Source organism: Cyanistes caeruleus, chromosome Z (assembly GCF_971803275.1).
Source record: "Cyanistes caeruleus chromosome Z, bCyaCae1.hap1.1, whole genome shotgun sequence".
NCBI classification, from domain to species: Eukaryota; Metazoa; Chordata; class Aves; order Passeriformes; family Paridae; genus Cyanistes; species Cyanistes caeruleus.
This window is the reverse complement of record NC_141732.1, coordinates 48,003,873-48,018,094: the sequence shown is the minus strand read 5'-3', so window position 1 is coordinate 48,018,094 and position 14,222 is coordinate 48,003,873. Positions and strand designations below refer to the sequence as shown.

Sequence of the window (14,222 nt, the reverse complement as noted above, 5' to 3'; positions counted from 1 at the left end):
ATATTCATTTTGTTTCCATATGAATATACTGTGTGGGTGTTGAATTTCCCCTTCTAGCTTTGTTGGATATAATCTCAGTCCCTGTTTGAAGTTAGCTGGTGTGTTGTTCATGTTCTGCACTGTATCAAGAGAGTCAGATATGAAAGGAAATAGAGGAAGTAATAAAGTCTCCTACTGTTTTGATGCTGGCATCAGATGGGTGAATTATTTATTTATTCATTTATTTATTTATTTATTTGCTTGCTGGTTTGTTGAAATGCTGTGTTTCTTTCAGGCTGAACTGTTAAAAGCATGAGTTGCTTAGGGCAAATATAACGACCCTTAACAAGCCCAAGGCTGACTTCTTTTATTGTAAATGTCTTTTGGATATGACATTTTCATACTTCCTGTAACTTTTTAAAATACAGAGGATTTTCGAGTTCCTGTGGTATGTCCAGTATATCCCTTAAAGGTCCAGACATGTTTTAAAAAGGAAAGATATGAATTGGCTGAAGTGGTGAGGGAAGTATTTTAACAGAAGTATGTAAAAAAAAACAACTTGAATTGCAATGGCTTTAACTGTAAAATTCTGCCACTCCAAACTTTAGCAGTCTTGTCATTCTCCAATGGACATATCCTCCCATCAGTGCTGGTAAGCACCAGGTCAAGAGGGAGTGTCTTACCTTACTTGAGCTGAAGACTGACATAGAGAGAAATGCATATCCTTTCTGTGTAGCAAACTGTTTCAAAATGTGGGTGTTTCATTTCTTTTATTTGGGTACAGTAAGGGAAAAAGTATTTTCATCACATGGGATTAGAGGGCAGCACAAGAGAGTAGCAGCAGCTTATGTTCTGATACTGTTTAGCCACTTCCATGTTGGCAGTTCAGTGTAAATTCATGAAAAAAGAATAACTAAAAAAGTGGTCCTTTCTTCCTGCCTTTCTTCCCGCCTTCTGCCTGTGTGACTTCCTGCCTCCTTTCCTCTCTGTTTTTTGCATAAATATTTCCCTTTTGATTTTCATGCCTCCACCAAAGCTTAATGTTTCAACTCTTTATATGGCCCCTCCTTGTTAAAATAAGCACATACACATCTCCATGAGGTAACTGAGAGAGATGGCAGACTATCAGAAGAACAGGAGGTTTCGTTTGTTTTGAATAAGGCTTGTAATTGTGGATGTTGTCTGAAATCACACAAGTCTTTGGAAAGTTCTCTTCCCTGCTCTGAAATACCTCCTGACCATAGTGTCATCTGCCTGCTGCAACCTATGTCACCTTGACTTAGTGCTGTGTTTCACTCCAGAGGAGGCTGGGCTGTCCTAGTCTTAGTAAAATCTATGCTGATCAAAATCTATGCTGATGCAACAATGTCTTCTAGCTCAGACTTTCAGAACCAGGGTTTCTAAACTCAGATGACATCGTCTTTTGTAAGTGGACTCTCTGTGGAACGTTGTGATCTCCGCAGAGGGTTAGTTTAGGAGGGTGAATATATGAAGATTAAGGTCAGTTTACTGAGAAGGAAAATGGCCAATATGAATTTTTTCAATGTTAATATCTTTCTCTTTGGGAGACATGGTGGAGCTTTCGGTGTTAGGCTTAAATTGGCCATTTTTTTCTTAAAGCCGATGAGCACAACACAGCCAGCACATACTTTCATTTCTCACCATCTAGAAAACATTTGGCATGAAAAAGGCCTCATCACGGGTTACAATTTTACTTTTCTCTCATCTCCTTTCTGTGTGCCTTGTGGGCTTTTCCCCTGCCCACAGTTCTTGCTACGTGGAAGACAAACCCGAAGTCCTAGAGTGCAAAATGTACTTTTGAACCCGCGCCGTTGGGTGGGTTCCGAGTTCTGAAAAGTGATTTCACCTATCCTGCATGTAAACCAGTCCTAGCCTTAAAAAACCTGAGTCAATAAGGCGACAAGTCTGAGGCTGAGCCAGCTTGGATTTGCTCTGTATTGGATCACCCATGTCTGGTGTTTACACCAGCACAGCAGGACTTAAATACAACAAAATGTTGTAACTTACAGTCTGGGTGAGCAAAAAAGAAAACTCTTGCATTCACATTGCTCTCTCTCCTGGTGTGTTTTTATATATGGGTAAGAGGGGTGAGAGATAGGACTGATCTGAGGTTTATAAGGCGCTGTTAAAAGGTTACTCAGTGTGCACACATTGAAGTGATATGGTGTCAGCTCCATCCTCTGCCAGCAACCCCCTTCGCCGCCCCTCCAGCTGGCTGCTGCCCTTCTCTGAGAAGAAATGAGCTCACATTTGGCACATTTCTCCTGGGATACAACTTCCAGTCCAGGTTTAGGAATGGCTGTTTAGCTCTTAATGTCCTAAGATAGCTGTTAATCGATTCTTCCCTGTGTTGTTGCACACTGGAGGCTATGTCCTCCCATAAACACAGCACAGCTATATGGTTTGCTTTAGGGCGTTAGGAATCCTTTGTGACTATGCACTGGCACTGTTCTTGCCCTTCTGAGATGAATTGATGTGTGGAGATATTGATGTAAGAAGGTGCAACTGTGTACAGCACTGATACTACAGACACAGTGGTTTCAGGAGCTCAGTGTGACGCTTCGTCCTTGTGCAATAGCCATATCAGGTCATGGTCAGGGAGGGACATGAAGTTATTGCCCTCTCAATAAACCTTTGCTTTCCTGTGCAAAAGGAAAACATACTATAATTTATCTTTTTCTGTGCCCTTAGTAATAAGTTTGTCTTTCTCTTAAGAAAATGAGAAGACAAAAAGGAACAGCACTGAAAAGGACTAACACAGCAATTTTTTACTAATGTCCTTGAGCTGAGCTCACTGTATGTGTATCAGGTGTTTTCCTTTAGGGTAAAGAAAAATCCACCTATTGTTCTTTCCCTTTGTTCACAGGAGCAGAATAAGCACTGCAAGAATATCTTGGTGAGATTTCCTCTTCAATCCTCAGCAAGGTGTCTTCCCTCTGTTTCTTTTAAGGGATGGATGATTTGGGGCAAGAAGAAAGAGTAAATTAAAAACTATCCAGAGAGAGATTTGGATTTTTTTGTTTATTCTTTTTTAAGAGGATAAAATAATAAATCCTGGCCCATTTATCTGCACTAGCAATATCTGAGCAGACTTACCCAAAGTTCAGAATACATACTCACATGCCTGTACTCCTGTGCCAGTGCCTTCCTTGGGGTTTGGAGACACTCAGATCAAGGGTTTCCTGTGCCAGGGGTTTTCCGTAGGAAATACTCTCTTGATCCCCTCAGAAGCCTTTTGCTTTGACTTGCAAGTGAAAAGGAGGCAAAAATTCCTAAGTTAATTTCCAAGACTGTAAAGCCTGGGGCAAGTGGGGTGGTACTGTTCAGCTCAGAGTTGCATCTCCAGTAGAAGGGAGCAGTAGCCTCTAGGGAACTGGGGAGACAGTGTATGAGAAATAGCCTCTTTCACCTCAAGCTGTCTGATGCTCATTGCAGCTACTTTTGTTTCCAGGTTGTTTGCTAGGGGAAATGGTTGTAGGAGTATCTTGAATAGTTCCGTAGACATCCTTTTGATCTGGCCATATGGAACAGCATGCAGCTGTTCATGGCAGCAATGGCACTTGTAGTCACACAGTATCAGGTGCAGTAAACAACTCAGGCAGATTGGCTACAAGCGGTGTTTTCTCTTTTCATCTTTTAACTTCCAGTACTTTGGTAAGCATGTCAGGTAGGTAGGATTTTCTAGTTTGTGTGGTCCTTCTGGAGGCTGGCAGTGTGGCAGGTCTGGTGGCAGAAGTCCTTTTTTTGCTTTTATATGGGATACAGACAAGACAATGGGAAGACAGGCTATTTACCATACTATCTAAACAGTAGTCATCTGTCCTGACCCTGAATCTGACCTTTGGGTAAAGAAAATAGGCTGAAGTCATTGATTGATAAGGCTGACTTGGGGACCTCTGATTTCATGAGGTGCATGAAATGGAAAGATACCTGCTTGGTACTGAAGAGTTATTGCCATGGGAAATCCTAGTACTTCCAGGGAATCATGCTCTTCAGAAGCATCAGGCTTACTTTCATAAGCCCTGTCTTCAGTATGGTGCAGTTATTCTGGAAGAGTAGATGCACTTTGGTCATACAGTACCATTTAAAATGGTGTGCAACTCTTTGCCTAGATAGATTAAACATTTTATTTTTGTGCATTGCAAACTTGATATATCGAAATATTTCATGTATGAATTTTTCAAGGTATTCGCCTTCAAAAAGTTTCAACAGTCAGAAATGTCTCGCATGTTAACTTTTTTTTAATAGTAATTACCAGTGTTAATTCAACTGGCTATGAATTTGTTCTGCCTTGCCTTTTTTCGAAATCCAGAGATTTCCAAACAATTTCCCACATGGGCTTTAATCCAGCTGTTAACTTGGATGGAATGCAATAAAGATACATAACATTGTGCAAATTAAACCTTATAAATGATACATTTACATTGGTTGAAGCTTTGAAATACATGCTTTTTATTGAGAGCTGAGGTCACTGGCCTTTTTCCCTGCTGTTATACTCCTAGGGAACTGTTGATAACAGTTTCTCCCTGGTTCACTGCAGACAGCATTTCTGTACTGTGTTAAGTATATATTTCATCTCAGTGACAAACTAGCATCAAAGGATGCTCAAGGATTACTCAAAGAAGAATATGTGGCTTGGCAAGAATTCATATAAGGATGCATTTAAATTTATCTGAAAAGTCTGGGCAGAAAGAACATTATAGAAGAAAAAATACTAGTTTTCTGCCCCTAACATAATTTTTACAGTAGCTGAAGGCAAGTTTAGGCAATGGCCTCAGAGGAGCCTTGCATTTTGTCACTGACACTTCATCTTACCCTGAAACAGTGGGGATATGATAAGAACCAGATGATATAAATTTATTAACCAAACTCAGTGGTTCATATTGTCTGGGAAATAACTGGCCTAAATTCTGTAACAATACTGTAGTCCAACAAGAGTTGAACTGCATTTTTCACTGTTTATATTGCTGTTTAATCTAGGAAACACACTGGCTGCTTGAAAAAAAGGACTTCAGCAGCGTTTTTACTGAATGAGGAGGAAGACTGGGTGCCTCAGAACCAGAGGAGAAATTAAACCACATGATCTGCATTTATATACACATTCTTCTGTGTGACACTGACAAATAGTTGGATTCTGTAGGGCTATCAATGTTCCAAACATAATTTTAAATTCAATTCCAATATGGAACTAAGATTTCTTTTCTTGAGGTTGAACTTCTTTTACAGACCTCAGGACATGAACAGAGGTCTTGCTGCTCTTCATTCTTCTCCCTCTGTGCACCTACACACCTGTGTACACATACACATTTAAAAGAAACCTGGTTCTTATCAGGGATGCAGCTCCTAAATGTTCAGGTAGCTGTTGTGATTCAAGGATGTGTCATACTTGTATTCCAGATAGTCTAAATGATTTCTGTGTACTGTATGCAGAAAGGGTATGAAACACCACTGAATGCAATGTGAATGCATGACAATTCTTTAGTAAATTCAGAACTTACTATTAAACATTGAAGCTGGATCTTTTGAAGTATCCGATTGGACCTAGCTCTATTAGTCATATTTGATTATGTCAGATTACTTTTGTTTGTATTATGAAAAGACCTTTGTTTGACCTGTACTTTAAAGCCTTTCTTTTTTTTTTGTTTTTTTTTTTTTTTTAATTCTGTCTACTGACAGTGATTTCATTTTTCAAACATGATCCTTTTTTCTTTCTGGTCAAATAACACAAGGTGTTCTTCATGTTTCTCATTGGACTCTCTTTGGGAGTCCTCTTGCCCATTCCCACAGGAGCTGAGGTATGGGGTGGTAGATGCAGGATCACCATCAGATAAAGATGTTTATATTAAGATATTAAGGGTTAAAGGAAAATCTGGTTTTGATTTGAGTTAGCAGATATATTTGTTTATTTAGGTCATCTGTTTAGGCCATTGTGTAAGGGTGACATTTCTGTCTTGATACTTTTGATGTCAGGGCCTCCTGAGTTTTGTCTGGATAAAGCAATGGGTTTTTCCTGGGAAACTCAGCCTGACATCCACCTAGAATGGACAGAAGGGATAAGGAAGGTCTTCTGGTACCAGCAACAGGGCATAATGAGCCTTGATGACTATTTGTGCATTTTGCCTCTTTGACATACACTGGTGTTTTGAGAACCACTAATACGGAGTACTTCCAGCAGAGGTAAAAGACTTTTTCTGTGATGGAACTGTTACTTAAAGAAAGATTTAAGTGGTGACAGCTTTACTCTTTTCAGCTTGAAGGGCATATACTCCCCTCACTTTTTCTTTTTTTTTTCACTTTTTTTTGTTCCTTCTCTTTACTCTTTATGACAGGAACTCCAGTGCTTTAAGTAAGTATTTATGAGTTCTTCCACTGCAGAACTCTTGACTGCTACTTTAATGTAAGATCTTAAGTTTAGTTCATTTTGTCAAAAGTGGGTAGAAAATAACTACCAATATAATCTACTTTTGAAAAATCTATGCTAGACAATGCATTCTTAGCTAGTAATTGTGTATATATATATCCTCTGAAGCTGGAATAAATCTGTAACAAACAGTTTTCTTCCAATTTGAAATGACTTCTTGGGTATTGCTAGAATTTCAAGCTCAGTCTTAAGCATGTAGCTCACAGGAAAGAAAACACTCTATTTTCTTTAACATTAAACATTGATGGCATTGAAATGGATTATGTTTATTCCACTTGTTAACAGAGAACTGGGAACCTGTTCCAGGTTGAGATCACATGTTTGTTGGGAATATATAGGTCTTAAAGCAAATTTTGGAATGCAAATATTAGGCTCACAGATCTCCTCTGGGTTGGATTAAAATTTATGTCAGAAAAACTTGGAGCCACAGAATGTGTATTTGTGCTATGCCTTATGATTTGGGGTGGGGTTAGAGTACTTGGATCATGTGAGTTTACTTTGCAACCATTCTAAGTTATGCCTTTGGGCTTTCAACCAGGGGTGGATGACCAGGTCATTCACCCATCTGCAATTTGAAGATTTTTTTTTTCCTGTAAGCTAGAATCACAAACATTTTAATTTTAAGAGAATAAAATTTCAAATATTCATTTTCATTTTATAAAAATGATTCTTCAAAAAACAGGTAAAATAGCCTCGGTAAGTTGTCATGTCTTCTCCTATCTCAAATGTGAATCTGGATACTGAGTCACATGTAGTCATAATCAGAATCTGATCACTTATGAAACTTTAATTTTTACATTTACCCTTGCAGTTGCTGTGTTATTTTTTTTGTTGTTGTTGTTTTTGAATTTTAATAAGGGTAAGATAAAATGAGTGTGTCAAATAATTGTTACATACTCATTAGACAGGCCCTGCATTATCTCTCACAGACTGAATTAATTTTCATTTTACTCATGAATAACAATATTCAAGGCTGGTATATTTCACCATATTTCATACTACTAGTCAGCTTCACTGAAAATAAAATTATTTCAGTGTTGAGTTATCACTGTGTCCCAAATAATCCCTTAGTGTAGCCAGCAACCAGGTGGTCCTGGTTGACAGCACAGCATCACCAGCCAGGCAAGGGAAGGGATTGTCCTACTCTGCTCTGCACTGTAGTGGTCTCAGCTTGAGTCCTGGGGGCAGTTTTTGGGTGCCATAATATAAGACATTAAACTACTAGGGAGTTCCAAAAGAGGACAGTAAAGACAGTGAAGGGCCTTGAAAGGGGGTTGCATGACAAGCAGCTAAGGTCAGTTCAGCCTGCAGGAGACTGAGGACAGGCCTCTCTGAAGTTACAACTTCCTTATGAGGGGCAGAGGAGGGGCAGGCACTGATCTCTTCTCTGTGGGGCCCAGTGACAGAAACTGAGGGAACAGCCTGAAGCTGTGTCAGGAGGAGTTTTGGACTGGATATCAAGAAGGGGTTTTACTGAGAGGATAGCTGGACACTCTAACAGAGTCCCTGGGGACGTGGTCGCAGCGCCAGCCTGACAGAGCTCAAGAAGTGTATGGACAGTGCTCTCAGACACATGGTGTGACACTTGCAATGCAGAGACAAGAGTTGGACTCGATGATTCTGATGGGTACCTTCCAACTAGGTGTCTACTATGATGCTGTGGAAGTTAAAGCTGACTGCTGTAACATGGGCCAGAGGTGATGCTTGCCAATGTTTCTCTATTTAAGCTGTACCTTTAAAGTCTTCCTCATAGTGTTGTTTTGCCTTCTCATTAATTTCAAGTGCATTTAGAAGTGCGACTCACCAGGTGCTGGCCCATAGCATAATTCAAGCTTTGAAGGAGAATACTACCTATTTCCATCAGACACAGCCATTTTTTTCACAACTTTTCAAAATTAGTCAGTTTTTCCAGCAAAACCACATTGCACACTAGGGACGATATCTATCTAGATGGTTAAATCATTTGTGTCCTTACAAATCAATGTTTCTGCAGTGCATTTGCAGGAATGAAAATGAAATGCTGAGTACAGGTATGACTGCATTGTTTGAGGCAGGAAGTGCTGCATGTTTATGACTTAATCCTTGAAGAGCTGAGCATTTCTGAGTCCTTCAGTTCTGCTTCTCTATGAAGTTGTTTGAGCACAGCCACTGGCAGTAACAACAGCACCGTCTGCACCCGCTGCTGGTAACTCCTGCTCTTCAGGGAATGTGCATTTTCTTTTTTAAGCTAAAAAACAGTAGGGTTGAAACAGTTGGGCAAAGTTTGTCCAGCAACTTTCGTAGACCTTTACACAGAGAAGCAATGATAGTGCAAATTCCTTATGGTGAGTGAATGAAAATAGTTATATAGAATGCCTTTTTAGCATATGGATTCGCTATGTTCTGTTTCAGTTTTTTTCCTTAGTAGCATTTTGGAAGGCACCTTTCAACATGCCCTTTCATAGCTTCTAACACAGCAGCAAAATTTCACAGCACTCTGTCTAATGTCTATAATACTCCATTTCTTAATCAGAAAAAATCCTTTGTGTCACTGATGTTCAAAGAGCTCTCTCATAGCAGCTTCACTAGCCTCAAACTGAGACAAAGCAGGATATTCAAAAGATGAAAGTGAATTCATACACCATTCACTACTAAGGAACTGGTTGTCAACCAGTAGACATGCCAGAGAGGAGCAGATTTATTAAATTTATTCAGTGCTTTAAATAATCAGGATGATATCCAGTAGAAAGAGAAGTTAAACTAGAACAGTAATTATGATGCCTAAATATTTTTTCCTGATTATTTTTTTTTTTTTGTCCTTTTCCCCCTCTCCTCAGAGCTCCAGAACAGCTCGCTCAGAGGAAGACCGAGACTCACTGTGGGATGCCTGGGGCTCGTGGAGCGAATGCTCGCGCACCTGTGGAGGAGGGGCTTCATATTCACTGCGACGCTGCCTGAGCAGCAAGTAAGTGGCTGAATGGGTTTTTTTACTTTATTGATGGAAAAATTCAACCTATTCATATGTGTCAGACCATAAGAAGTAACCGGTCTTGACCTACGCTGAAATTTCCATCTCGATGTCAAAAACTTATGGTGGTGTTTTTTTGTTTTTTTTATTTGGGCAAGCAGCCAACACTCTTGATAAGGCAACACCCTTTAAAATACAGCAAGAACCCATGGAGACAAAAAAGTGGTCTGGACAGGTTGAAAGGCTGCCAGCTCCTGAAGTTGAAACTTCCATCTACTTTCAGCATTTAAGCAGTAAGAGTTGTCATGCATTCGTACCAGAATACAGATAATTCACTACATTTAGTACCCCACAGTCTCAGCCACACTGACTATGAAAGCAACACATTAATCAAAGGTGGCATCCTGAGCTATATAGAAGAGAGTAAAAATTCTACAAAGGATACCTTACAAATCAAATTTCAGGTTGGAAGTCTTCAATACCAGCAAGGCCCCTCCCAACTAACAGAAATAAAATGATCTGGTACAAAGGTGAATTCTGGGTACCCAGTCAGGCATCTGAGATCTTATTCCTACCCAGTTACGAGCTTGCAATGGAAAATGAACAACTCATTTGACTTTTTTTCCACTCTGTACTTTATGTAAGTTTTACCTACAAAATATTTCTAGCAAATATTATTTCTATCTACTTTAGAGAAAAAAATCAGCTGCAATAAAAATGGTATATGTGATAAATATTAACAGATTTCTGATAAAGGATATGAAGGGAAACTCCAGACCCAAACTTTATGGCTTATCGCCATCTTTGATACCATATATATTGTAGGATAAAAAAAATCTAATACAATTTTTCATCCTGCATACTTTCTTTCATATTTTTATTCTTGTGCTTATAAAACTGACGTTAATATAATAAACAGTGGCCACATAGTCCAAATAATTTCCTCTGTCTGACATTTTAGTATGTGATGTTGTTTAGTGAAGACCAGAAAGAAGTATAAGGCATCGAACCATAACACCAGAATAGGATTTTGTGTATTTTAGCTTTATCTGTGAACAGTCTCCTAGTAGCCCCATTTATTGAGTTGACTGTGTGCAGAAGTCTGCTGGAAGAAAAGCTAGGCAAAGGCATCTGTTGAAATAAGTGGAAAACCAGTACTTTGCTATCTCATTCCCATGGATAAGAAAAAAAATATTGGTTTTAAAGGTGGGACCAGATTCTAACACCTTGTTAGTTTCATGGCCAGTTGTGATTCTGCATTCACCTCAAAATCTGAAATTTCAGAGACAGGAACATAATTTTAATCACATTATATAGTTTTCCATACTTAAATAAATAAGTGATCTTCAATATGTTGCTTTAATGTAAACACGATCCCAGACATATCAGGAGATCTGGAGCGGTAGGTGCTTTCTCTCCTCCCTCAGAAACTGTTTCTGTAGGCTCTAGAAGGTGAATCTTGGAGTTCCATATAGTAGTAGTAGTTGTCATTCTGTAATATGTGAGCATAAACCATTTTGTCCAGACTCTCTTTAACTCTTGTGCTCTTCAGGTCAATCCTGAAGCTTCACCAGCGGAACAGGGAATAACCTCGATAATCACATGGACTTGGGTTTCATACACTACCTTACCTTGTGTCGCTTCAGGACACAAGCAATGCTTCCTGCCTTAAGAAACCCACCTCAGACTATGACCCATTCAGGCATGGAAACCTCCAATTTCCAGGATAGGAAGCGGGGAGTTAATTTTGTGTGGCTTTTGGTGCCCAGTAGCAATAAATCATAAATAGTAACACTTGTCCTGGATTTAGCACTCTTTCAAATGTGTGATAGTTTTTAATTTTTCCTGGTCTATATGCAATTGTTAATTAAGTACAGGGTTTAAATGATTAATTTTTCTGCTAAACATACATTTTAAGCTGCTATGTCAGAGAAGGAACAGATAAAAGAAACTCATCTAAGGTTTCCAAATAAGTCTGCTCGCATGAGTACTTCAAAGCTGGCAAGGCTTGACCAAAATGTCCATCTCTGTGGGACAATTTCTTGGTCAGTACAGTTTATCTCATGTATTTGTTATGTGTAATTTCACTGCATCTTGAAGGCAGTACTAGATTCTTCTGGCAACACATTTAGAACAAATTGGAACAAATTAATCCTAAACATTGATCATCCTAGGAGGAATGTTTATTATGCCTTTTATCTTTTAGTTCTGTATGAGGTGACTTTCAGAGCATCATATGAATAGGGAGCCTAGTGCATCTGCTTTGAAGAAATAGAAAGGCTAATTGCCCATTCCTAAACACCATTAATATACATGGCTAAATAAAAGAAACCAGCTTTCTTTCCAGCTTTTATTTACCAAAGTTATGTTTGTGCTTGTGTTGTTTGTTTTGGGAACATGTTTTGCATTAGGCCTTCACAGCTGTGATGAAAGAATGGAAAGTGTTAGTGAAAAATTCTGTATTATTGTGTTTTAAACAGCAAAAATTTCAGGGTAGTGCCTGTTTAGCAGTAAATTTCATTAGAAAAACTGGTTCTGATTATGCTAAGGCCATTATGATAATGATATAAATACAAATGCCAGTCACACAAGCAGAAAGGGATTGTCAACCCAAGTCAGTTTTATATCCTGGTGGTATCCCATGCTAACAGCAATCACTGGATCACTCCAAGGGCAGAATAAACTACCAGAAAAATAGTTTTATTAATTAGAGTATCAAAACTCAAAGGATGACACTTTCCATGGACTTTGTTTGCAATAACTCTTTTAACTTCTGATACTGTTGTTATTTATGTAAAGAGACTTTTAAATGTTGCTGGGTTTTGGGACTAATTATATGTATTTTTGTTGTTATTGGTTTTTATTGTTGGTTTTTTGTTTGTTTTTTTTAAATGAACTGCCATGCAGCGCTACTCGTGAAAACTTGTATTGAGGAGAGCCATAGACCACTCCTATTTGTCTTGAGGGCCAAACTACCAACATTTGAGCTGCTATAGGGAACGAAGATTTATTATCTATTGGCTGCTTTGGATACAGAGATTATGGAAATACAGATAGAGAGGCACTGCAATATGGACTTTTCCCTCTTGCTTGGAGTCCAACTCTTATTTGTTGCAGTCTGTTGATTCTGCAGCACTGCTGGCATTTGTCATCTAGCATAGTGATTGATAATAACTCAAATACATTTCATCCAGGTATTAATAAGTGTCCATATTGATTCAAACAAACGCAAACAGAGTAATAATAAATTAGAATTAGGTATCTGAATTAGATATCCAAAATTAATTGTGCATTTATTTCCTGTACTGGTATATAGTTTCAAATTTTAAAAGAAATTCTAAATTCTCTTATTCACGTGTTTACCCGTGTTGATCTAAAAATATACTGTGTTTTCTGGAATCGTACTTTACATATTGATGAGTAACACAGTAACAATGATACCATTTTGCTCTGTCTAGGCTTTGCAAGAAGATAATTCTGATTCTTTTTTCAATCAGCTTCCAAATTCACTAACACTTTCTTTTAAAGTTAGGCTGCATGTAGCAGAAGATAAGCATGTCCTAAAGATTTGCAAACTATTTTTGCTCATAGTAGATATGTAATCTATTCTTTAAACTGCTTAGAAACCCTCCATGTTTGTCTATGGCTTCTGTTTATGAAAAAACATGAAGCATAGAATAGTTTGTGTACAGCAGAGTGCTGAGCTAGTTACGGGGTCCCAAGGTTACTGAATCTAAGCTAAAGGGACAAAATTTGAGATCATCACCCTTACCTTTAGGAAATATTGCATAAACTTCTGAATAGAGTGGAGTTTTTCCACCGTTAAGTGAGGGGTTTGTGTTCAGTAGCAGAAGAAAGTCAGCATTAACATTTTCCTAACAGTACAAAAGTATAAAAGTACCTGAGATTTAAAAAAAAAAACAAACAAACCAAAACCATCAATAGGACAAAACAAAGAAAATCACACATAAAACCAAAAAATAAATAAAAATAAAAATAAAAATAAAAATTAAAAAAAAAATGTAGCAAACTAGAGAGAGTTAATCCCAGCATTGTTCATCTGCTTCATACTGTCTATGTCACTTACTGGAACAAATTTTTCTCTTCTTTTCAAACACCTCCCTTTCTTTCTTCACCTGATGACTGCCTTTTGGTAATGCTAGTGAACCACAAATATGAAATAGCTTTTCTGCTAGCTCAGCCTGCTAAGTTAACTGAAGTGATTCACTTGTTTGGTTGTTTGGCCATTGCCACTGCATTTTGCCAAGTGAAAACAATAGATCTTCATAAATGACTCATAGCATTATTGTCAGTTGACTTGGTTCATAAATAAATTAGATTTTTTTCATTAAGGAGTAATATATTCTAATTTTGATCACACATATTAGTGGTTTACAAATCAAACATCAAATGGTTTCTGTTTGTCAGACAGTGATGGAATAGATGCATGTTATTCATGTTTGAAGTTAAATAAGAGAACAAGGAACTGTTCTCTTATTTCTGGCTGACATTGAAAACAGGAAACAACAAATTTGGAAACATTCATATTTGGAAAAATATTGTTTTAAGTTTCATCTGTATACAACTTTGATACCAACATATTGGCTGCTGTTGCTGCTTCACCACTGAATTTAGAATCTAGCCCCAGCAAGTGTTTGTGACCTTTATTTTCAGGCCGCATTCAAAGTCATCTGTCTCCAGGGCTTTGATTTCCAGAGATTCTGAAGTTTTTCACATCTAACACTGATAAAAGTTCCTTTAAACTTTCTGAGTGAAAATTACAGTGATGCAGTTATGTAGGCTGGGATTTGCTTCTTTACCAAAGAGAAGCTAACATGATTACTCTAATTATTG

At 38.1% G+C, this 14,222-nt stretch overlaps 1 protein-coding gene across 5 annotated transcripts in view; it reads left to right on the top strand.

Annotated features, from left to right (window-relative positions):
* The window catches only part of ADAMTSL1 (ADAMTS like 1), a 417,470-nt gene that overhangs the window by 246,605 nt on the left and 156,643 nt on the right, over positions 1 to 14,222 (top strand). For all 5 annotated transcript variants that reach the window (XM_023943414.2, XM_023943413.2, XM_086867601.1 and 2 more), the window contains one exon: positions 9,238 to 9,365. In XM_023943414.2, coding sequence (XP_023799182.2) covers positions 9,238 to 9,365 — 128 coding nt within the window. The remainder of the gene's footprint in view (positions 1 to 9,237; positions 9,366 to 14,222) is intronic.